Source organism: Amblyomma americanum, chromosome 5 (genome assembly GCF_052857255.1).
Source record: "Amblyomma americanum isolate KBUSLIRL-KWMA chromosome 5, ASM5285725v1, whole genome shotgun sequence".
Taxonomy (NCBI): Eukaryota; Metazoa; Arthropoda; class Arachnida; order Ixodida; family Ixodidae; genus Amblyomma; species Amblyomma americanum.
Genome location: NC_135501.1, coordinates 188,554,993 through 188,580,468, shown reverse-complemented (window position 1 = coordinate 188,580,468; position 25,476 = coordinate 188,554,993). Strand labels below are relative to the sequence as shown.

Genomic DNA, 25,476 nt, shown 5'->3' with positions numbered 1-25,476 from the left:
GGCCATTCTCAGGCTGAAGAACGAGCTGGAGAACCAGGAGATGAAGTTTCGAGAGCTGGAGATTCAACTGCAGACGCGGCACGCCACGGAGCTGGGCACAGTTCGCGATCAGTTTCGAGAGGCTGATGGAGCCAGGGATGCTCTGCTGAAGGAGGCGAGTCTACACAATTCTGATTTCACTCAGTGAGCTGTGTGTGAGAACTTGCTCGTGCCAGTACCTTTTTGTTATACCAACTGCTTTCCTGTGCGTGCTGCAAGCTTGTGGGAAATCTATTGCATAAAAAGTGCGTTAGGGGCACCGTGAAATGATTTTGATGGTCATAATTTGATGCATCGTATCTGTAGAGCAGTTCTTTGTGAGTATTCATTTCAAATTTAACACCTCTGTGTGGACCCTCTAATTTACAAATTTTTAAATTACTGCTTGCAACTGATTAGGGCGACACTTCACCACGCTTTGTTAGCCACCACTTGCGCTCTGATGTAATGGGATGAATCTGGACGAGTCTTCTCAGTGGGCATGACCAAGTGACAAAAGTGGGGCGGGGCACAGTCTCAACCAGTTTTCTTTACATCTTTTTCTTGTGGATCATCATGTATGAGTTGAGGGAGCAGAGGAACAGCATCATTTTCAATTGCCAATATCTTCAGTGCTAGAAGCTCTTAAAAATTTTTGTGGTGCTGTGACAAGTGATGGAGTACTGAGCACTCACGTGCATTTCCTATCCTTAGTAAATATTGATTCATGGTATGTTGAGTAAAACTCCCCGACTACTCACTCATTTTAAAGCAGAAAATACTCAGAGCACTTCGTGGTGTGAAAGAAGTCTGGGCTGGAAAAAAAAAATAATTGGCTTCTCATGCTAGGAATGAACCAGAACTTTTTACCAGTTTATAAAGGTGGATTTCAGCAAATGAAAGTGAACATAACTTGTTAATGACATAGACCGATACGGAAGCACTTTATTCTCACTAACTCCGGAATTATGCCATCATTTTGCTGCACTGCCAAAAGTGTGAGGCACATTTTCCTTGCTTTTCTGCCTATGTCACTTGCCTGTAAAGTGTGTAGACATGCCTTTTAGAAGAAACGAGTGCTGATTGAAGCTTTTTGACTAATTTCTTTGTGCTTTGGAAGAATGTTTACTGGATTGCATTCTGTGTTCCTTCCTCAGCATTACAGGTGAGATGAAGCATAGATTTTACACTTGGCTAGGCTCATTGTAGGGAGCTGCTCATCCAATTATACCCTGACAGCTGGTTTAGCTTTTGATCATAGCTGTCTGGTGGCGTGGTGAAAAAGTGTATGTTTCTTTTTTTTTTCTGCAGGTGATGCTTCTTAAAGAGAAGAGTGAGAAATCGCGTGTTGAAAGGTGGGCTTTCTGGTTGGTCACTTCTTTACATCACATGTATTCTCATATTTACATTGTGATTGTTCTGCATGTAACTCAGACTAAACAGTGACAATGCTTCATGGATACTTGGCTGCAGCATTGCAGTTTTCATACTAGCCAATGCAGAGCAGAAAAATGTGAAGTCAACCTGCATGATTGGGATGGTATATGAGAAAAAAATATATGGTGTCGACGGAAACAAAGATAAAATGAGTGACATTTTGGCTCTCTCGCGGGAGCCAAGTTCACACTGGGTTGGCCCTATGCCTGGTGAATTTGTTTAAAGTCAAGAGTTTGATGGAAGCTCGTCTAGACGGGATGATCGGAATGTTGCCATTTATTTTTCGTCATGTGCCATCCCTGCCAAACAGACTTCTAAACTCTTGACTTCAAACATATTCCCCATGTGTGCGGCCATGCCATCAGGTTGTGAACTGGGCTCCCGTCTGAGAGCAAAAACGTCTTTTTCTTTTGGTCAGCACTCTATATATTTTTTCTTGAGCACCAGTTTTGTATACAGCAGCACTGGCGTTGGCAAGTTTAGCTTTTAGAGGTAGATAAGCTTTTATTCTAGAATATATGGGGCGCAGCTTCTAGTTTGTAATATCAGTTATTCGCCAGGTACACATTTAACTATGTCATAGCTACCTGTGAGTAGTGTGCCTGTATGTGTGCCATGTGTTTTATTTTATGTGTGCTTTAGGTGTTGCTTGTGCAGTTTTTATACGAGATTTCCTGTTAATTTCAGATCCTGTAAGCGTGATCATCTAGAGGCCTTATGAGATTTAACAGAAAATTTGTAGCTCAGGATGTCATTTCATGCCTACACTTTTTTGCTCTCAGATGTAGCATTTGTGAGAAGCTGCTCAAATTGTGAGAAGCATTCATTGTATAGAAAGCTTGTTTGTCGGCCCTTATTTTTGTTCTGATGCACAGATGCACATCTCAGTCATGATTGCAATTGCAATGTCGCCTCATAAATACAGTCGCACTTTGCGTAAATGCACCAGTAGTGTACAAAAAGCTTGCCCAAACTACTAGATACATGTGCTTGATTAAAAGCAGTGATAATACTTCATTAGTCACTGGCAAGCTTTTGAACAGAAACTGCAAGCCGGAGCTTGCATAGGTGTTTTATCATTTTAAAATCAGGCCATATGGTGGCATCTGTTGAAGCAGATATTATGTGCAAGATGGTTGTGCAACTGTGACAGATTTATTCATTTATGTCATCTGTTCAAAATTTGTTATGGGCACTGAAATGTACTGTGGGTTGGTTTGGTTGCTTCATTTTATGCTTACGCATTGCAGTTTTGACAGAGTCGTAAGGCTTATGAAAGTTTCCACAAATCAGGGAGCTTGTCAGTGCAAGGTACAGGGGGAAAAAAAAAAATAAGAGGGCATTGGTACTACTGATAAGGTTGACAACGAAAATGAGGGAAGCTGTTTGAGCTATTTGTTCCTTCTTGTTTATCATGGCATAGATAAGGTAGGGATAAAGCATTCTTTTTTGTCTTAGGTTTTTTTTTTTTGTCATAACGGATATGAGATTTTATTTCATCCTCCCGTTCCAGTGCCATGGAGAATCAGGAGACCTTAACAGAGATTAAGAAAGCGCACGAGCGAGAGAAGGCCATGCTCCGTGAGGAAGTCCACAAGCTTAGCGAAGAAGGTGAAAGGGTAAGTAAAGGAAATATCGCTTACACCTTGCTTGACATCTCTCCTTGCCACTGGTTCGGTCTCTGAAATCTAAGCAGCTAAGGTTATCCCTAATCAAAACTGAAAAGAGCTGCATGCCTCAGTTCTGTGTGACATTATAATCACTTACCTATGTTTGACTATGAGTAGATGTGTTAACACGTGAAGTAGTACCATCACAAACCAGTTTTTGTGTCATAGGAATTGCCATGCAAATAGCATCAACAGAGCATTAGCATTAGTGGGAACATAGTATGTGCTTATTGTAGGCGTCACATCTTGTCAGATACACTTTTGGTTGCAATATAAACTCGTTTACATGAGCAGTTTACTTTTAACATGCTTTCAGTAAAGTGAATTTATGTGAACAGTAGATAACAAGGTGTGTTCGCGATCGATAGACTGAGCCTGAGATAAGCAAATAATCTTGTGTGAGTTAGGAAGGAAGAAAATAGGGTTTATTGTTAGGCTATTTTAGGCGGTAAAGAACAGACTGAAACAAGTTAGAATGATCTGTTGTTGTGAGAGAGGAGCAAATGTTGCTTCAATGTATTGGAGATGCATTCAAAACACATCTTTTGCATCGTTGCATGCAAAAGAAGTCTGCGCGTAATCTAAAGCAGTGAAAAATAAGAGAATGCTCTAGCTTGCTTTCCAGTCTTTTTTTTTTTTTTTTGTGCTTGCTCATGTCGAAGACAACTTCAGGGCTATGTTTTGAGCATACGTTCATAAATTATGAGCCGTTTCGAATGCCTCAGGTCTCCTGCTGTACCTTGCAGCATGACTGTAATGTCACGACAGTGTGGTGGCAGTAAGGTGCAAAGGAAGTGCTGTTTTGCATGCGTGTTTCACCCTGCAGCTTGCAGAGACGGTGCGTAGGCAACTGGAAGAACGTCGTGTCCTCGAGGAAGAGATTGGACAGCTTAGGGAGAAGAAGGAAGCTGTGGCCCAGTGGGAGGCACAGATCAGCGAGATCATCCAGTGGTGAGTCTCGAGGAAGTGTTTTTGAGGCGTAATTAATGCTTCAGGTTGTCGCCGCTACATTGTCACTGTTTGCATGGGAGCTATTTCCAACATGACAAAAAAAACCTGTGGGCATGTATGCTCCCTGTGAGCATTGGATCCGACATCACATTAGTTGTTTTGCTTTGCAGGTGTTAATTTCCGGAACAGGTTGTTTGAATGCTGAGCACCATTTGATTTCTTTATGAACTGATCAACTGGTTCATAAAGAACTTTCTTTATGAGCCGCCGCGGTGGCTGAGTGGTTATGGCGCTCGGCTGCTGGCCTGGAAGACGTGGGTTCGATCCCGGCCGCGACGGTCGAATTTCGATGGAGGCGAATTTCTAGAGGCCCGTGTACAGTGCGATGTCAGTGCATGAGAACCCCAGGTGGTCGAAATTTCCAGAGCCCTTCACTACAGCGTCTCTCATATCCTGGGTCGCTTTGGGATGTTAAAACCCCCATAAACCAAACCATTTCTTTATGTGGCTTCAAACATTACCCTTGTTCATGTTCTTTTTCTCGACTCCCACTCACGGCTGATAAAAAAAAAAAAACACCTGTGTTGAGCCAGTGAGGTCTCAAACAACAGAAAACTAAATGTTGGCTCTAGTACATAAGATGCCGTCAGTCAGATGCTGTGACCTTACATCAGCTTCAATAGCTGTTTCACAGTTTTGCTAAAATGAGTTTTTTGCTTTTGTCGTAGTCTGGTCTGTGTGGCTGGCTGAATTTATATGCTGTAACATGATTTGCATGCTTGTGTCACTGAACATGAGGTCACTTGTGCTAGGCAGTGGTTCACTGATGATTGTGAAAATTTTCCCCTTATGTAATGCCCTAAGCCAAGGGCCTCTAAGGGTAAATAAATGAAGATGATGATGATGAATCTACAAATTTTACTTTGCGCTTGGAACTGGTGGAGCGTGTATAATACTACAGAGATGTTTCCATTACTTTACGAATCCTGCCACCAGGGTGAGTGACGAGAAAGATGCTCGTGGCTACCTCCAAGCACTAGCGACCAAGATGACCGAGGAACTGGACTACCTCAGGACGAGCGGCCTTCCCACGCCCACAGCGGTGCGTTGCTCCTTATCGTCCTTGCAGAGAGGTTTACCATAAAGCTGTTGCACGTATATATTTCTTTCAGGATGTGGAGTTCAAGGTTTTTCTTCCTTCTTTTTTTGTGTCTTTCGCTGCAGGTTGCACATGATTTGCATCTTGTCACAAGTGCGTTGAGCAAAATTTTGGGGTAGAAACTGCACGCACGCTGTTGTAACTGAGTGCACTGCTTATATGTTGTACTGCTTCATCGCTACAGTCGAGTTCAGGGTGCAGAACTAAACTGTTCTACTGAAAGCCGTCAGTTCAAACCCACGTTGTTGAAATCAAGGTCATCATGTGTGCTACCTTTGTATAATGAGCACCTCATCTCCTTACCCTTGTATGCTTTGTATAATATAGGTGGTGTATAAGCAGGGCCCTTCATATCTGGGTTTTATTTTCTTGTTTTTTTTCAGTTAGGGGGTAAAAAATATTGCGCTATTTCTTGAGGTGTAAATTGGGTACATATCGGGTTTTTCAAAAACAGTTCCATTAGGATTTTTCGGGTTATGTTTGCTACCAAAAATAGTCGCTACCACTTGTTCTGCTGATATTCTGGGCATGAGATACTTCATTTATGCTTATTGTTTCTTATAACAATCTATAAATTGCTGCCTTTAAACGGGGTTGTCTTTACTAAATGAGGAAGTTAAAAAAATTTTCTTACTGCATTTATTTTCTCGCATACATTGCCATTGCTATGTGTCTGCACTACACCTGCCTGCCTCTCACGTACACTGTGAAAACATTCTCTCAACATCACAGCAGCCATTTGAAACGTGCTAGAGTGTTGGAGCAGGGCATCGTTAGCATAGCCAGTGTTTGGTACAGTGGTACAGTGATTCCACTAAGATGTCAGGTCAATGCTCATCTTTTGCCTGCTCGCTTCAGAGGGCATTTTTTGAACAGATCACTGGAAGGAACTATGCTGTTATTAACAGGCATTAAGATTGGCTTAAAGCCATCTATAATTAAGGGGTAGCCTGGTCTTGAAAACAATGCTTTATTAATGTAGTCATAATTATGAAATCTTCAGGAAACATGTATTTTTATGCACTGATTCTAAATATGCCATTTAGTTTTATGTAAAACAATTTATTGAGCATATGTAAGCTTTATGCAAGCATTTTGCAGAGATTTGAAAAAAATTTACTGTGGGAAACTCGCTGATATGTATACCATTGGGTTCTCTTGATACCAAGGAATGCAATAAGGGTGAAATTATCATCCTGGCTATCATAGAACTTGAGTTTTAGGGTATTGCAGCTGCCACTTCGGAAATGAGAATGCACACTTTTATTCGCATTTCTGAAGCGACAACTTTAAAACCCTATAACTTAAGTTCTATGATAGGCAGGAATACAATTTTACAATGGCATACATATCAGCAAGTTTTCTGCAGCAAATTTTTTCAACGCTCTTCACAAGATACATGCATAAAAATTATATAAGTGCTCAAGGAATTGCTTTACATAACACTAAATGGCATATTTAGAATCAGTGCACAAAAATACATGTTTCCTGAAGATTTCATAATTATGACTACATTAATAAAGCATTGTTTTCAAGACCAGGCTCCCCCCGTAACTGAAGACAACTCTGAAAAATTTGTTCAAGATATCCACTAGTTTCCGTGCGCCGCTCGCAGCGGTTCACCTTGACAAAATACATTTTCTCGGAGGCGTCTATTTTTTTTTTTTGGTAGAAATTGTGTTTAATCCAATCTTTACAAAATCTTCTCTGTGTGTAAGAATTGAGTCAAATCAGGTTTAACCTGAAAACAGAGGGCCCTGCGTATAGGCTGGCCTCTTTCACTGAGGGGGCGAGACCCTGATGGGTTCTCAGTGGGTGGTAAGCTGCAGCTTGCCTCTGGGGCGTGGCACATGCAGGACAAGAACTGGCGGAACCGACGCTCTCAGAAGCTGGAGAAGATGGAGTTGCTGACACTGCAGTCGAACCTCCAGAGCGAGATACAGGCCAAGCAGGCAGTCTGCGAGGAGCTCACCCGTGTTCGTGCCGAGCTGGTCGCTCAGCAGAAGTGAGTGCACGCGGGACGTCCTCTGATTGCGGCATTTCATCGACTACGCGATTTATGTGCGACTACCCTAAGAAGGCACCTACCAAACTTTTTTTTTTATTGCAATGCGCGCAAAACTTGTACAGCCGGATGCTTTTACCACACAGCTCAAATATTTAGGGGCAGAAACTGCTTAGTGGCATAAATATGAATATACATGTGACTTATGTCACATTGAATAAAGTGCAGGTGAGGGCAGATGTTTTTAGTAGGTCCCTAGGGCATAAAAAATGAACTGCTCATGCTGAAGTTCATTCACTGTGGGAGTGTTAGTAAGCTGGACTATGAAGTGCACATAAATATGTCTTTATATGCTTGAACATGCTTACTGAAATCCTTATTGCGATAATAGCTTTTTACTGAAAGAAATTTTGCAGGTGCACTAAACTAGTTGCTCCAGTGAGAAGAGCCCTTCTTGCTAAATTTTATTTCTTCATGGCTTTTACCGAAGTCTGATCCTGTTTGTTAGCTCGGCAACTGATAAGTACTTATCTGTTAACAAGAGCACTCGGGAATGGTGACAGTTTGTATCAGCGGGAAGTCGCATATACCTTTGGCCATGGTATCGGGCAATACGTACACGGCTGCTGGTGCTGTCCTTGGCTGAGCATCCCGTTGTTTTTTTTTTCATCACCGAAAGCACTCGCTGATTTTCGGACAACTCTCGATTTGCTATACATGGAAACGACATGGCAACTGATAACTTATGCTGCTTTGTTGAGTGTATTTAAGTGGTCTGCTTCCTGTCCTCATTTGAAATAATGCTAGTGCACTCTTAATCTTGGTGATTATTTGTCAGACACAGCTTGAGGTCTGATTGGCTATAATACAAAAAAAAAATAGAATTGTAAAAGAAACACAAATGCACACACACACATGCACATACACGCACACAAAAAAGTTATCATTCAGGGGGGCTGTAATGTGCTCCAGTTGCCTTTTATTGTTTACTAGTACTGGACATGTCAATAAATTTCATTACTGCTAGCACTGCATGCAGAAAACAATTATTCTGCAGTGAAATTTGGTTTAGTCTAATTTTTGAATAAGTCTGTCCATGTGACGAGTACCTTTGTTTCTGAGTGCTGTTTCGTGGTTAAGAAGACAAAGGAAAAGACGAAACAAAAACAACAGCACACTAAGATGATGCACATTGTCCTAGTGGGCTCTTGTTCTTGTTCCATCTATTCTGTCGTCGTAATCACTAAACAACACTCAGAAATGATGACGAATGTCAGAGGTGCTTGCATGTTAATTTTCTCTAGGTGCTGCTTTTCACGAATGCTTCTTCAAGGCTGTGCACCTGTCAGAGAGCAGTCTTTATTTATTTAAAAGCTGAAAGAAATGAGTTCATGCCTTTTGCTATGCACTATTTCCAAGTGTTAGCATACGATGAGAAGCCTTAGTGCAGACCATAAAATACTGGGTTGAAAGAACTTGGGTGTTTTTTTATTTATATTTTGTACAAGTGCAAAAAAAGTTTAGTGAGAAGTCAGATTGATTGACATTGAAAACTAGCATCCTAAACTGGCTGAGGGATGGCTTAAAAGATTGAAAATATGACAAAAACTGTGCATGCACACTCCGGCACATACAGGAACTAAATGCTAATTTGCACTAAGAACTAAATGTTTGAAGAAGGAAAACCCCAAAACTAAATCGCTGTTATTCAGTTCCCTGTGTACTTGGCACTGTGGCCACGGAAGTTTTGGGTCATATCAGCATGAATGTATTAGCTTTCCCAGTGAATTATCTTCCATCATATCTTGTGTTCCTGTGAGCTGATACTAGTACTGCAACTGATAGCATTTGATATAGTTTTGTTCATTGGAAAGCTATCACATTAGTGCCACATGCATCGTGCCTGCTGCACTGGGATTCCAGGAGTAAAACACTGTGCGTTGAAATTTCTTTATTCTTGCGTCCAGGGAGCAGCGCAAACTGCAGCAGGAGCTCGAACACTTCAGAAAGGAGTCTACCAAGAAGGACTCCCAAATCCGTGATCTACAGCAACGCTTGGATGCAGCAGGTGACGGATGTGAGCAGCCTTTGCAGTCTTGTGACCAAAGTTAATTTTTGTGGCTCCAGTCTGCTAACCAGCACACTAAAGCCACTGTTTTGCTTTGAATACAGATCCTTACTAGGCCTTGCCGGCTTCTGTGAACCAAGCATTATTTATCAACTGCACCACCAATTTGTGTAGCTTTTTATTTTACAGTTTGACTATTGACCGTTTTTTTAGGAATGCGCGAAAAAGTTTTTGAATATGAATCGGATACGAAGGCGAAGAAAAAAATGCCTTCGAATATCGAGTTGAATGTCAGATATCGGTTCAGTATGAGAAAAAATTTGAGATGAAGATGAATAGGCAAATGTTGTTTTTTCTTTTTTTCTTTTTCGAAATAGCTTACAGTCTTTGAAACCGAAATAAATAGTACTGGAGTGACAACACCATACTTAAAATGCGGAGCGTGCACTGAAATGTGTGGTGCTTGATTAGACACAGCATAACAGTATGCAACCTGTAATGTGGTCATGCAAAATTAGTATAACAAAATGGAATCCATAAATTGACACACGACTGGTAACTAAAAGTAGTGGTAGTGAAACCTTATTAATTCAGACTTCAAGAGATGGGTAGAAATGTGAGAATTATCCGATGGTTGAGTTATGAAATGCCCCCAGTCCCCCGAAAAAAAAAAAAAAAACAATGCCAAAATTGTGGAAATGCAACCAAGCCTTGTCAGGAGGCTCCATCGTACAAACAGTGAACAGCCCGTCACAAGTGCACAGTTTCAGCATGCTGGAAGAACAATGCAGATCAGAGCGAAGGGAACGAACGCGCGCTGGCTTCGGAACAGTGAAAGCAAAATAAATGATCAGCGATGCGTCAGTTGGCATCCGAAAGTGGCGCACAGCCGGGTTCGACGGCTTATGAATGCGTGGCTGATAGGTCATCACCTTCGCTGTGGACTGGCCGCATCAAAAACCAGAATTGAGTGGTGAGGCTATTTTTTGGCCTAGCGACAGGGGCCCTCCTGTCGTCGTCATGGCTGCCATTGCGTGCACGTAAGAGGTATGCAGGTTGCAATGCATCATGCAGTAGGCGGGATTCTTACACGAATGCTTGCCCTGCCAGTGACACCTCAACCTGGCCCCTTTATGGGAGCCCCATGTGAAATCCACAAGTGGGCTTCCGTGCACACCATTGTTGACTCAAATTTTCAGAGTTGTGAAGGCAAAAGGACAAGTGCCATGAGTGTGGGTGTTAAGTATGTAACGCATTTGGGAATGATCAAACAAAAAGCTACGCACTTTTGCGTTGTACATAGTTGTTCAAAGCAGGTGATCAGATATCTTATTCTCATCATGTTTGGTTCATGGGAAAGCCCAGTTGGGGAATTTCGCATGAGGTCCAAGCTTAGCAGCGTCGGAACGCAATCGATTCATGCGATAAGCTATAGAGAAGAAAGCGAAGGGAATGCCTTTTTGCTGTTTTCTTGGCTTTTTAAACTCGATCTTTGGATAATTTGCCCAGACAGATACTGTGGTTTTGCCACAATCGTATTTATGAAAGTCGGCACGGTATTTAATTGCTGTAGAATATTTGTTAATTTCAGAATATAAATTTCTCAAATTCAGTACGAATCGAATTACAAATTATGTTCGAATTGTAGCCGAAATTTGGAATATTCACACAACCCTACTATTTTTTGCTATGATCACCTGATCCAGTGCTGTTGTTATCAGTTGATTTCATCCTTTTCTTTTTCCTACTTCACTGTTCTAGCAGAAATGCCTGCAGGCTGTTTGTGGGCAGCTGAAAAAACAAAATTCAGTTCATTGGTGCAGTGTTTAGATATTCTTCCATGTAACTCAGGGCTAACAACTGTTATGCCCGTTCTTTGCAGTCCTGGAGCGGCCCTCTTCGCAGATGTCTTTTCTGGACCAATTCCTGAAGGACACTTCTAGGCTGAACCACAGCGACAGTGGCGAGTCTGCCGACCAGGTCACCAACGACACCGAGACCGAGCTGGAGGGTGGCCACTCGCCCCCTCTACCTGTGGCCACGGTCATTAGCAAGACCACAAGTGCTGAGGTGCGCAAGACAACCGAGCTTTGGGGGGCAGTAGGCCAGGGAGTCCTGTAAAGCAGACAGTTTTCTTTGAGAGAACGTTCTCATTTCTCCTTTCAATTCGCTATTATGCTCTTGAAGGTGCTCTCACCAGCTTTAAAGGGGCACTGAGGAGAAATTGAAGTTGGCTTGTATCGATAGAATAGCAGCTCCTGATCACAAAAACGCCACTCTTCCTGAAAACAAAGCTCTTGTAATGTAGAAAATAGCAAGAACCAAAATACAGGTATCGCCACCACGGGCCAATCTCGCAAGTACAAGCGTGATGACTTCCTAGGACAAGAGGCGCTACCTTGGAGGAATTTTCCTTACTTCATGGAATCCACGAATCTCTGAGGCTGGCAAAGGAAGGTTGCACACCGCACCGCTAGCCGTCAGAAATCACGGAGTCTGCGGTTACGACACATTTCACGTCACTTCGTTCTATGACGTCATAAGAATTGCCGTGGCGTCATAAGAGTTCCCTGAGTTTGAATCAGAGCGGTGGGAAAAACTTTTCAACTTCGAATCCAAATTTTTTTTAAATAAATGCATCTTTCACGCCAGGACAAGCGGCAACAAAGCCATGAAATGCCGAACTATTAGATTTTGCTAACAAAAAAAAAAATGATAGAGTTCTCCTCAGTGTCCCTTTAACCTTCTGAGTGTCGCTGTGCTAAAGTAATTAGTGTAGCGAGGCTTTTTGTATGCTTCTTGTTATTGACTGGATATTTTCTTTATTTCATGCCCACTCCCTGCCATTCTCAGTTTTTCTCAGGTTTTCAGGCAAATGTAGGGTTTGACGCGCGACTTTCAAAACGTTTTCTGGAACTTGAGTGTCATAGCAGTTTCATGTTCAGGTAGTGGGTGATAAGCAGTTATTTACTGGCACAGTCTCTGCTGAAAGCTAGCCCGCAAGTCATCTTTCTTTGCACACTCAAAAATTGGATGCGGTGTGCTTTACAGTAGGAAATGCTGCTGTTGCATCTAATTTTTTTTAAGAGCATGCTGTGCTGCAGGAAATTTGTGCAGGGAAATTTGACTGAGTACCTCTTAAGCAGTGATATATTAATTGGTTTACATGCTTTAAGGTAACTAAACCCTTTGTAATGCTGCGCAGAATATCTCTGCAAAAGTTCACATTTCTTTCACGTTATTGTATTATACTCTACTAATATTGATTTTAAATACAAGGCAAAGAAGTAAAGGATTTTCTGGAGAGAGATGGGCAGGAAGAATAGAAGACAGCGTTCAGATGGTTGAGCCTGGTGTTCTTACATTGCTTTGAATCGTCAGTTGATAAGGTCCCACGCTGTTGTCTGCTAGGCTTCTGGTGAGTTGAGACAGCAGACCAAATTCAGCCTAGGGACTTAACCAGAGTTGCAGAGGTCCTGGATGCAAGTCCTGAATGAAACTCCCGCACCAGGGATAATGTTCCTTCAGTCGTTGTGCCAAGCCTTCTGGAAAAGGTGGCTTCCTCCCCGGTGCAGCCATTTGCACACCCTTGAAAGTAGTTCATGCAGATCCTCTGCTTTTCTCATTTAGTGCTCTCAAATAAACAGTCCTCCTTTAACCCCAGGAGGGCCTTTTCTTTGCTTTTATGCACAGTGTTGTCCATGAATCTCTGGCCTCCCTCTAATACATTTGCCGTTCTTGCAGGAGCACAGGGGAATAAAAATTTCGTCACCCATCAGCGACATTCGCTCTCAGATAACTGTTCTCACACCAAAGGTAAATTGTGTTACGCTACATGCAGTAACCTTATTTCACCTTTTGCATGAAATTTTTTTTCCGCAGAAAGCTAGTTTGCTTTATTTATTCACTGATTCTATTCCCTGCTTCTTCATTGCTTCTCGCGAGGTCTTAGTGGCTTATAGAGCAATTACTAACTTCCCTGAGCATTTATCAGTGCCTTGATATTCATTTTGAAGCTTATCGATATTCATGACTTTACTCTGCAACAAATATTTTGCATGACTTTTAGCTTTGTGTGCCAGAATTTGAATTTGCTTGACTTTGGGGAGTTTTTACTTAAATGGTATTGTACGTTAGCACTTGCACTTAGCACTTAGGTTAGCACTTAGAAAAATTATTCGCCATGTTGTATTTCACTTCACTTGCTCTCTGCTTGCTCGGTGTCTGCAAAAATCATTCGCGTTTGATGCAAACAATGTTAGCTTGAAAAGCAGTTACTCATAGCTGTCATAGCTGTTTTTGTCAAGGACTGTATTTTCCCCTGGGGAAGACAATATCACTATTCCATACGTTCTTGCGAAATATTGTGCTGTCATCTGCATTTTCAATGTATTGTAACGGAAGCTAGTACTGGCTAATGGATGCATTTTGTTTAATGCTTTGATATCTTTTAGAGTTCAGGAGTGCACATAATACTGGCACCTCATCTTTACGATAGCCTTGCACAATGGTACCCGGCACTGGGCAGATTTGTTTAAAATGTACCTTTGCTATTGTTTAAGCATTCAAATATATAATTTATTACCACCATAACCTCAAAAGCTTAAGAGCTATTTACTCGTGCATTCCAACTCTACTTTACTGAAAAAGTGCTTTGAGCTATAGTTTGCTCAAACAGCTACAAGTTACTGCTCTTAATTAATTTGTAGTTTAATATAGACCTCCTCAGTGACATTTATAGTTTAGTAAGTAAAAGTTCTTTCTTTTGTGATGTGCTGAATGTTGCACAAGCTCATTATTTTCTCCCATGCATTGAATTTCTTATTGTGCTTTTTTTTTTCTTCTGGCAATCGAATGTCTTTCTGTGAATGCAGGCTGACAGCATTGTGACTGAGTGGCTTTTCATTCCCTTTTTCTTTTTTTTGGTGTCTTCACCAGCCCAAGGCCCACCAGTTTCTAGTACGGACCTTCGTAGCCCCTCTTAAATGCAATCACTGCACCTCCCTTATGGTGGGACTCATTCGCCAAGGGGCGGTCTGCGAAGGTAAGCAGATACGTAGTGATGCGTTTCCTTCACTGCACGTTTTTTATCAGAATTCAGTGGCTGATGACGAAACAGTTCAAAAAGTACTTTAGTAGTGCTTTTACTTGCTTGTGTGCAGTGGTTTTGCTGTGCTTTCTTTGTTATACTTTTCTTTCTTGGGTTCTTGGGGGGGGGGGGGGGGGGGGTGCTCGGAGGTGGGGTTCGGGGGTGTAAAAGTTTGCATTGAAGATGTTGGTTTGGAAAATGTTGCATTGAAAATGATGGTGCATGATGACAGCTGACCACTGTACAGTTTTGAAAGCACAATGTTTGCTATTTCTTGTACTTGTTTGAAATGAGTCGAGCTGAGCAAGCAGCATTTCACTTCACTTCACTTCACTTTATTACCTTAAAGACCCCACTTTGGGGGTGTTACATAAGGGGTGGGAGTACAAGTATAGGTTGAATATGATTGCTTACATGATATTTATGAAATGCATATTTAAATTGTTCACAAAACTTGATTGGCAGGTGATGGCATTAACGTCGTGGGGAAGGCCATTCCAGTCTTTAGCAGTGCGAAGAAAAAAGGATGCGGAAAAAGTGACGGTGCGGGTGCGCTGGCATGACACTTGCAGTGGATGGCCGGTGCGATGAGATATGCGAGCGGGCGGTGTGATGTAGGGTGGTTGTCCGAGGGAACTGTAAAAAAACTTATGAAACAGACTAAGAGAAGCAATGCGACGACGATGGGCAAGAGTTGATAAACCTGATTGTCGTTTAAGTGACGATACACTGATGTCGTATGAATAGGCAGAATGAATGAACCTCGTGGCGCGATTTTGGACAGATTCTAGTGAACTGATGAGATATGCTTGTTGCGGGCTCCAGATAGCAGATGCGCATTCTAGTTTTGGTCGAATGAGTGATTGGTAGGCGAGAAGTTTAATACTTTGAGGGGCGTGCCGTAGGTGACGTTTCAAAAAACCCAATGACCGGTTAGCTGATGCGACGATGTTCGTTACATGAGAGCGCCAGGAGAGATCCTGGCACAAGGTGACACCTAGGTACTTGTATGAGTATACAGATTCTAGTGGAACGTTAGCAACGGAGTAAGAGAAAATATGGGGGTTACGCCGGCGGTGAAAAGATACGAGTTTACATTTATTAGGATTAAGCGACATTAGCCAGTCATCGCACCAGGCATGCACTGTGTCAATGTCGTTTTGCAGCTGTGATTGGTCAAAGGTGTTGGAAATCGTGTGGTAAATAACGCAGTCGTCTGCAAACAGACGAACATTGCAAACCAGGTTTGAGGGTAAGTCGTTTATGTAGATTAAGAATAGGAGGGGAGCAAGTACAGAACCTTGGGGTACGCCTGATGTTACTGGAAGAGGGTTGGAACTCTGGCTGTTAGCGAGAACAAACTGGGAGCGCTTAGAAAGGAATTCTTCGATCCACAATAAGACGTTAGGATGCAGTTTTAGCATGGTTAGTTTTAGCAGTAAATGCCTGTGGGGAACTTTATCAAATGCTTTAGCAAAGTCTAGAAAAATAGCGTCAGTTTGTAAATTTAGGTCAAGGTTAGAGCGAACGTCATGAAGAAAGACGGCCAGTTGAGTTTCACATGACAAACCCTTGCGAAACCCGTGTTGTGAGGGATGAAAGAAGTTGATAGCGTCAAGAAAGTCCATGATTTGAGAATAGATGACGTGTTCCATGATTTTGCAAGGTATGCTGGTTAATGATATCGGACGGTAATTAAAAGGAGAATCTTTGTTACCGGACTTAAAGACGGGAATGACCTTTCCCACTTTCCAGTCATCCGGAATGGAACCTGTAGAAAGCGACTGTGAAAACAATAACAATAAATACATTGCAGAAATATTATTAGTGTTGCGCAGTATTTTGGAGTTAATTTCGTCGACGCCGGCCGATGATGAAGTTTTAAGGTGTTCAATGAGCGAGGTAATGCCGAGGTAAGAAACCTTCCTGCTCATTCTAATGAGCAAGCAAATTTGAATTTTAAATGTCAAATTGCAGTCATAGATGCCCCGCTTGAGTGCATTTAATTGTCGGAAATGTCCTACTACTATTAGTTTTTTGCCGAAGTCAATTTCAACTGAAGCGCAGAGCTACGTGGTGAGGACTAGAAGGCTTGCCTACACCAAGATTTTAAACAAATTATCGAGCTGTTTGCATATATTCAACACTATAGCTTAGACGGGCGAGTTGGTGGTGCATTGTCAGGCAACACTGAGGAAGACTGGGATGAAAGGAGAGATAGACAGGATGAGCATTGACTCACAACTGTAGTTTATTCACAGGAAAATTATACAGCAACAGGAAATTGTACATATTTAAACAGGAAATTGTGTGCATTTCCTTTGAATAAACTTCAGTTGTGAGTCAGTGCTTCTCTTTTTTTATCTCTCCCTCTCATCCACGTCTTTTGTGCTGTTACCTAATAGTGGGCAACTTTGTAGACTGAAATTTATTATTGATCTTCGAGGTGTAATAAATTTTAAATAGGCAGGAACTTTTGAGACATGCTGTAGGATCCCTCAGATCTTCGGGCCACTGAATTTCTTAAAAATGTGCTAGGGGACCACTTGTTTGTGGGAAAAAATTATTGTGGTTCTCATGCGATTAAAACTGCACTGCATGCGATGCATGGTAGTGAATGGTTTCAGAGACAAGTGCAGGAACGAGATAATGGTTACACTCAACTTTGGGATTGGTGATGTTTGATGACCAAGTAAAGGAATTGATAAGCACTGTTCTTTTCCATTTCCGAAACATTTCTGCAGTGTGTGGCTTTGCCTGTCATGTCACGTGTCAAGACAAGGTGCCTGCAGTTTGTCCTGTGCCCATGGATCAAAGTAAGGAACAAAACATTGAGCCTAGGAATCGGTGCTCACGTGTGCACTCAAAAATGTGAATGTGTTACTGGTCTGTTGCCATGTAGGTTGTATTGAATTCACTTGAAATGCAAGTGCAGCAGGTTTCTATTGCTTAATGTATCGAGCATATTTGTAAGGTGTGATTTTGGGCATCAGCAGCACCTTCGTCTGAAGATACAACAACGGTATGCACTCTTTAAAGCCGTTAGTGCTTTTGTTCTCACCAGACAGGGCACTATTTTTCTGCATTATTTTTACAGCCCATTCTAACAAATTTCCTGTGTAAACATATTGTAGCAGAAATGAAGCAGCATTTGTACTATCCGTTACTCAGTTTTGATGTGTCGTACAATCAGTGAAAAAACTGATATGGCATTATCATGTCTGTGGCTTCTAACTCATCAGTGGCACTAACCACTAGACTGTATAATTAGTTAATTAGAGATGTTAGTTAACAGGCTAGCTAATTAACACAATTCTTATTGTAACTTAGGCCTGCCGTGGCTGACAGTTTGTTCCTGAAAATATTTTCTATCTACTCAGAACTTCCTGTTATATATTAGGAATTGTTGAAAGTGCTCGCTGAAGCACCCGGTACATTAAAACATGCACTTAACACATGCGATTTACTTTTCAGCTAAGAGGCCAGTGGGGATTGATCCCACGAGAGGTGTAGGCACGGCTTATGAGGGTTATGTGAAGGTGAGTGTTGCTGTTTCGTCATATCAGAAGATGATTACAAAATGTCATCTCTTCTTATACATTCTTGTGTTACTAAACTTCAAATAGTATGCTGATATCCTGCCTTGAACTTGCTTCAGAAATGTCATAATTTTCAAATTATCTGTGGTAGTGCACAATGCAGTTTGTGCCATTTTTTGTAAAGCTCAACAGTTTTCATGAAGCGTTTTGTTCACAGTGCAAACACTGTCAGCCAATGAAATTTTCATGCATCGCGTGAGCCCTTGCGAGCGTCGCTCTTCCCTGATTCCTGGCAAAGACCAAGTTTGTTATTTTTTATGATAGTAAAGGATGCTCTGAGGCAACTTCCATCAGTCTCACCTATCTCATCATTGCTTGTGCAGGTGCCTAAGCTGGGTGGAGTGAAAAAGGGCTGGCAGCGTCAGTTCGTTGCCGTCTGTGACTTCAAGCTCTTCCTGTACGACCTTCTTCAAGACAAGAACGTCCAGCCCGCAGTGGCTGCGTCCCAAGTGCTGGACATGAGGCATGACTTACCTCTTTCTACGCTTGCACTTTTATTTAAAATCAAAACATTCGCATAGTTTTCGCTGTCCTTCCTCTAGCACAATTAAGTGGTGGTGATGGCTGCACTACCAGGTGTTGCAGTGGACTCTTCTTAATTTGAACTCACTTATTTCGAACTAATGCCTTGGTTTTTCCAGCATCAGGTATACTCTAAAGGCGCCCCTTACTTCGAATTTTGCGTATGTAATTTTAACATATTTTGAGAGACCCTTTTGAGTTGCAATTATTGAGAGACTGCACATGGCAGCTGCTTCTGTGTGTGCATTTTCGTATGTTAGTAAGTATGTTAGTAATAAACTTCATGTTTTCTTCTACTTTGAATTGTGATTTCATAGTGAAAGAATGTTTGGTGTGTACTCGTAGCTGGAGAGAGTGTTTACATGAGTCTGTTTGCATGAAGTTTCGTAGCAAAGGAATGATTACCATTAAAACAATCATGATTATCGACAACATAATTCAGCTGTGCACTCGGGTGATGCAACCATGCTCTGTTCACATTTCACGAACTGCTCAACTTTTTCTGCCTGCAGGGACGAGGAGTTCTCGGTGACATCTGTTCTTGAGTCGGACGTGATTCATGCCAACCGGAAAGACATTCCCTGTATATTTAGGGTGAGCATTTGTCATCCATCTTGAGTGTCCGTCATTTGCCTGTGATTCAAACCACTGTGTAAAAATATAATGGCAGTTATGACTGCAGTTTGACTGTAATGATTTTAACATAATGTTGTGTAAATGCAAACCTATCACATGTATCTCAATGCTAAGGATTGTTGCTGCGGTGTTCGTGAGTTTCGGTTCCTAGTGTGGTGTGCGCGAGTTTCGGTTTCGGCAATGCAAGACCCACCGCCAGAGATCCGAGGAGCTGCGCATGCGCCGAGAGCACGATCCTCTCTCTTGTAAACATACCCATGTATCCTCAGTGTGTCTCCAATGTCCGAGCGAACCAGACGTATGTAGCAGTTGCAACATGAGAGAAAAGTATAATACAGAAGGTTAAATGCAACCCATTCAAGTTACGCCTTAGCATGAAAGTTTTGTGGATTGTGGTAGCTGTGAAATTAAAGTTTCTTTTGTTGGGCTGTGCATGAACTCTGGAAGTGTATGTCAATTTCACACCGCATTTGGATAGCTGGCCTGGCTGCAGCGTGCGTGACTGTTTATTGAAACAACGCGTGTCTGTCGGGGGGTGCAGGTGTCGACATCCATGATGGACCCACCGGGACTGCAGAGCCAGACCTTGATGATGGTGGACAAGGAGAGTGAGAAGGTCAAGTGGGTGGACGCGCTCAATGAACTGCACCGCATCCTGCGCCGAAACAAGCTGCCGCACCGGACGGTCAGTCTCTCTAGCCTGTGTGTGCACCCTGCCACCCTCGATTGAGCTGCGCTCCATTACTGGTGGTGTTGAACATGTATGGTGAAAACTTCATTGAGCAGCAGATTTGTAGAGACGAGTGGAGGCATTGGCCACGCGCTTAGTGAGGGGAGTCGGTAAACGGGCTGAAGGCCAACTTATTCTCTTGTTACATTATTGCGGTGTAGTTTATCCTCATGTAAATGAAATTTTCTTCTGACACAACCCCGAAGGGAAGCGAGTGATCACATGTCAGCGTCTTAAAAGCACACTGAGGGCAACCTGGTCCTGCCTTTTTTTTAAACTAGAATTTGGATTTATGGCTCTTTCTGGTTTATGTTTGATGTTTTTCCTGTAGCAAGAGATGCATTTGTTGCCGAGAGGATTGCTTCTAAAAATTTTCCTATCACTCGATTCAGACTTGTGACATCTAACGGACTCCGTGATCACTGTTTCAAAGTGAATGGCAGTGTGAATGTTTTGAAGTGAATGGCAGGATGCGCACAGAGTTTATAGTCAGGTTTACTCTGCAGCTAGGAGCCGGTACTGCGGTAGGAGCCGTACATGCCTAAAGGCCGTAGGTCGCTAAATGAGTCTTCTTGTGTAAAGAAAGCCTTGAAAAGCTCCAAGAGGGGAATCAGCCGGGCCAGTTGGTGCATGGCAAGAAAAATTCGAAGCACTAAGGAAGGGACAAAGTTTCACTTTGTCCCGTCCTTAGCGCTAAGAAAGGAGTGCCGCAGTGACCAATGGCTGTAACTTAGGCTCACTTCCAGAACAAGAAAAATTCAAATCCTAAATCAAGAAACAGAAAGTTCTAACTCGCATTAACCCACAAGCCTGCAGAGGTTGGAGTGAACAGTGAACATTGCTGGGAGATAGGGAAATGTGCTTAATAAAACTTCAAACACTCGTTACTCTGACATCATTTCTGTTTTCAAAAATCCTTTGCTGGCCTTGCTCTAGAAAAGTCATAAATGACAAAATTTGTGACTAAACATGATTTGAGTGCTCTCCAAAACTGTTTGGAAACTAGCCTTGCAGATGATTGTGACTTTGTTTCTTCGTGAGGTTCTAGTTTATTTGTGGTTAGTGAAATTGTTTTGTGGACACGTGTTATGGTCATGCTGTGCAGGTATTCCAGGCGAAGGAAATCCTAGATAGCACTGTTGTGATTATCAAGAATGCCTTATCAGCAGCTGTGATAGGTGAGTGGCATGCTTCCAGTGACAGAAGCATTAGTGCATGGCGCACACTGCTGGTGTTGCATCTAGAGCCATTTTTTTTTTTTCCACAGAACCAGACAGGGTTGCTCTGGGTACTGAAGAAGGGCTCTACTGTGTGGACTTGGACAGGGAAGGTAGGATCATTTGCTTGCCAATGATACACTTGCCTCCTGTCACACTGATGTGCTTTTAGTTATGCCAATTTGCTTTTGCATTATGGTTCTTTTGGATAAGCTTTTCTCGTGTTAGCAGTAGCCATTCACTTGCAGATCTGTGGTTCTCTTGGTCCAGTTTATTTCCACTCGAAGGCTTGTTGGCATCACAAATAGAAAGGGTGCACATTCATGGTAGGCACACTGGCAAGAAGTTGCTAACTATGAGCATTCAACAAGGCAGAAGAAAAAAAAAAATTAGTGTAATAATTGTAAAAGTGTTCATAAGTGAAGTAAAAAAATGAATTCAAGAAATTTTCAAAATTCTACAGGGCCAACATGTTAAACTGGAAGGATAGAGAAAAAAACAAAAACAAAACAAGGGATTGCAAACTGTGTTGCAGGTGAGATATGCGCAAAGAGGTTGTGATGGGCTGGTGAGGATTGACTCTATTTAGAAATAAGACTTGTCATCTAACTGAAATGAACAAGTTAACCTCTATTTTCTGAGTGTCTTATAACGGTTAAGCTCTGCACATATAGATTACTACGTGCACCATGTATGAACATTCTGAATGCTGAATTATCCTTTCACCTCTTGGTGTAGCAGTATATTTGTAAAAATTTTTAAGGGTCAGCTTTTGTAGAAAGTTGTTTTGTAACATTCCTTCTGTATCTGTTGGCAGCTGATACTGTATTGCTTTATGTTGTGTTTTAGGGTTTTCTACATTGATTGGCTAGCTTTTCGGCAGCCTCAGACAGATGCTCACAATATGGTTCTCGGTAATTTCATTTTTCTAAATGTGTGTGCACAACTCGCTTGTCTACTCCCCCAGAAATAGCCCGCATCGGGGATGGCAAGAGGATTGCCCAACTTGAATACATTCCAGAGGAGCAGCTGCTCATCGCAATAGCAGGTGCGTGCATGAAGTTCTTTCTGTAGCCTGTCCAGGCTATGTAGCAGCTATGTTAAAGCACAGCTACCTATTGTGTTCCCCTTGGTGGAAAAAAAAAGTGTCTGGTGGAGTTTACTTTTCTTGCTGTAACATGGACGCTAAGCGAAAGGCTTCGTTCCTATGCATCTTGTGACTGATGCAAAAGCTTTGTTGGTGTATCTAATCACCTAGATTGGGCTTACAGCAGAAACTGTTTTCTAAGAGAGGTGCGCTTTGTGCATCGCTGACTGTCCTAGATGAGGAATGCTTGCCTGGCTTTGCTGAACGAACACGTATGCATGATGTTGCACGTTTGACATGGTGTCATAGCTGTATAGTAGAATCTCGGTGATGCAATGCTCTCCAGCTTGCAAAAAATATTTGAATCACCCGATATTTATATCACCAGAAAATGAGCAAAATACGAGAAATGTGTGTTGAAACATGAGAACTGCGTTCACGCAAATTTTTTTTACTGTTCGGAACATCCCGTTTCTTTTTCCGAGGTTTTTTTTTTATGAGGGCAGTTGTAAAACTGGGGTGACCCATTTTTCTAAACATTTCTCACTCTTGTGAACCCACATATGTGCGCATTGCATAACGTGCTGGCGTGACAGCAGCAATGGCAACGTGCGTGCAATGCGTGGGGTTGCAGTTGTGGCTGTGCCAGTGCATAAAGCAAGAATGAATCCCGAGTCATTCGATAGTGTGGCTCCCAATGGTGTACGTGTATGCGCGCTTTGTGCAGGCAAGCAGCGGCACCTGCGCCTGATTCCTGTGGGTGCTCTCGATGGTCACGATGTAGACTGGATCAAGGTGGCCGACACTAAGGGCTGCACCACCTTCTGCACCACCCATATGGACCATGGTGGCACGCCCACCTACTACTTCTGTGTTGCCGTCAAGAAACAGGTACGTTTGACTGCCACCCTCTCAAAGGGACTCATACGCAGCATTTACATGTGTTGTTTCACTGTAAGGTCCTCCTATTATGAGCCTACTAGGCTTGTTCAAATAGTGGTGCTTTTGGTCCGAGGCAAATACACTCGATTCTCAAAAGTACAAACCTCACGGGGTCGCGAAAAATATTCATATCATCCCTTTATTCATATAGTCCAGAACAAACAAAATTCATGTGTAGGTGCACAGGAAATGCATTCACACTTACCTTTTCAGTGCTGGCGGAATTTATTTATGGCCGCGCGCTGCTGCTCACTAGTTGCGATGCCTACCGCGTGGACGTGTGGGCAGCGCCTAGGGTGCGGTTGCTGGTTATGCTTTCTTATAATCCTTAGCAGCAAGGGAGAGTGTTCAAAACACTCGAATTTCTGCACATTGTACACAGTGTAATCCAACCTGGAATGTCACACGCAAAGGGAAGGCATGGAAGTTGTGCCGTTGTATTGCCTTTGATCGCCACTCGTCTCTGATTGCTGGTCTTGGTTCCAGTCACACTGTTCTACGGCTATTACTTTATGCTGTGTGTGCCACAATGCTATCCTCCAGGAACCAAAACCACACAAAGAATGCGTTCCATGCTTCAGACAAGTACTTCACAATTTCAAATGCCAAACATTCGGATTAAATCAAATATCGAATACTTTACTATTCGACCAAATATTTGAAATTATAAATATTCAAACAAGCATACAGCCTACAACTATAGGGCATCTCATGCACTCTTAGCATTTGGTGCAACAAGCACATGAAAAAAGTGTCGATAGGTGCAGTGACAGATGAGGCAAGTCTGGGTTAAACTTCACTGAGCTCATGCTGCTGGTACATGAGTACAGCCAACTGATGATAAGAACTTGGAGGAGCCGAAATTTTGTTTGCATTATGTGCTGTTCGAACCATTAGGAGCCTTTAGATTACGCTCGATGTTGATAGCAGCAAAATATCAGATTGAGTAAATCAAATGTTCAGATTATAAATGAGTTTGAATTGACAAGAGACGATCATACAACCTTTTTACGTAATGTTTCGAGACTGATTTATTTTATTCTTTAGAAATGATTTCCCAAAACAAATGTTGGTGCATATGTGTAGCGCCATCTTTTCGTGCTAACTCGAGTTATTTATGTTAATTGCTGTGGCAGCCGCTAGATGGCACTACATGTAGAAAAATACATTGTCACTAGTCGTCTGCGCATTCTACTGTGAGTGAATGTAGAGAGATGGATGTCCACCTCGAACAGCGTGTAAACATAAAATTCTGTGCGAAGCTCCTTCGTGACGCTTATGGCAACGAAACATTATCGCGAGTTTTCGAGTGGCACAAAAGGTTCGTTTCGGGGAGAACATCAGTGGAAGACGACACAAGGCAGGGGCGCCCTTCTACCTCACGGAATGAAAACAACGTGGCTCAGATCAGGGAAATTGTACAGCAAGACCGCACCATTACAGTCCGCATGCTATCAAATTTTCTCGACATTAGTAAGACAAGATGCCACCAAATTTTGCGTGGGACCTTGCGGAAACGAAAGCTGAATGCCAGACTTGTGCCGTGCACCCTCACACAGGACCAGAAGGACACGCGGGCATCAGTGAGCGCTGATTTGCTCTCCGAGGCAGAGAAGGGTGCTGCATTCGTCGATAGCATCATTGCTGAAGACGAAACATGGTGTTTTCAATACGATCCTTAAACAAAGAGGCAGAGCACCGAATGGTGGTCCACAAGCTCTGAGGCGTCAAGACAGGTGCTGCGACAGAAGACCAAAACAAAGACGATGCTGATAGTTTTTTTCGATGTCAGAGATGTCATACAACACGAGTTCGTCCCACAAGGGCAGATGGTGAATCAGGAGTTTTATATCCGCGTGCTCCAACACATGCGTGATGCACTGCGACACCGTCGCCCTGACGTATGGGCATCTGGGCAATGGAGCCTTCTCTACGATAATGCAAGGCCACACACTGCTCTCAGCGTGACAAAATTTCTCGCCAAGCACAGCATTACTGTACTTCCTCATCCGCCATACTCGCCCGACTTCTCCCCATGTGATTTTTTTCCTGTTTCATTGTGTGAATAGAGCCCTAAAAGGTCACTGGATGGGGAGCGTGGAGGCCACTCAAGACGCCATGACAAAGGAGCTGACAGCCTTGCCAAAAGAAGCGCTTTCCAACTGTTTCCAAAAACTCAAGAACCGTTGGACGCTGTGTATAGACTGCAAGGGAGACTACTTCGAAGGGGTGCTGCACAAATGAATTCAATGTTAAACGCATTTTTTTAATGGACTCAGTCTCGGAACTTTATGGACAAAGGTTGTACCGTATTTACTTGAATGTAACGCGAGTTTTTTCCCATAT

The 25,476-nt window shown here is 42.5% G+C and overlaps 1 protein-coding gene across 7 annotated transcripts in view; it reads left to right on the top strand.

Moving 5' to 3' along the window:
- The window catches only part of gek (serine/threonine-protein kinase gek), a 127,516-nt gene that overhangs the window by 88,319 nt on the left and 13,721 nt on the right, over positions 1 to 25,476 (top strand). For 2 of the 7 annotated variants that reach the window (XM_077666170.1, XM_077666167.1), the window contains 19 exons: positions 13 to 154; positions 1,330 to 1,373; positions 2,969 to 3,074; positions 3,952 to 4,076; positions 5,073 to 5,178; positions 7,092 to 7,240; positions 9,208 to 9,317; positions 11,191 to 11,378; positions 13,053 to 13,124; positions 14,247 to 14,352; positions 17,142 to 17,213; positions 17,872 to 17,936; positions 18,320 to 18,459; positions 19,031 to 19,112; positions 19,696 to 19,839; positions 20,990 to 21,062; positions 21,152 to 21,214; positions 22,075 to 22,149; positions 22,916 to 23,079. In XM_077666170.1, coding sequence (XP_077522296.1) covers positions 13 to 154; positions 1,330 to 1,373; positions 2,969 to 3,074; positions 3,952 to 4,076; positions 5,073 to 5,178; positions 7,092 to 7,240; positions 9,208 to 9,317; positions 11,191 to 11,378; positions 13,053 to 13,124; positions 14,247 to 14,352; positions 17,142 to 17,213; positions 17,872 to 17,936; positions 18,320 to 18,459; positions 19,031 to 19,112; positions 19,696 to 19,839; positions 20,990 to 21,062; positions 21,152 to 21,214; positions 22,075 to 22,149; positions 22,916 to 23,079 — 2,026 coding nt within the window. Of the gene's footprint in view, positions 1 to 12; positions 155 to 1,329; positions 1,386 to 2,968; positions 3,075 to 3,951; positions 4,077 to 5,072; positions 5,179 to 7,091; positions 7,241 to 9,207; positions 9,318 to 11,190; positions 11,379 to 13,052; positions 13,125 to 14,246; positions 14,353 to 17,141; positions 17,214 to 17,871; positions 17,937 to 18,319; positions 18,460 to 19,030; positions 19,113 to 19,695; positions 19,840 to 20,989; positions 21,063 to 21,151; positions 21,215 to 22,068; positions 22,150 to 22,915; positions 23,080 to 25,476 lie in introns of all 7 variants that reach the window. The other 5 variants (XM_077666169.1, XM_077666166.1, XM_077666168.1 and 2 more) reach the window with 3 other exon arrangements.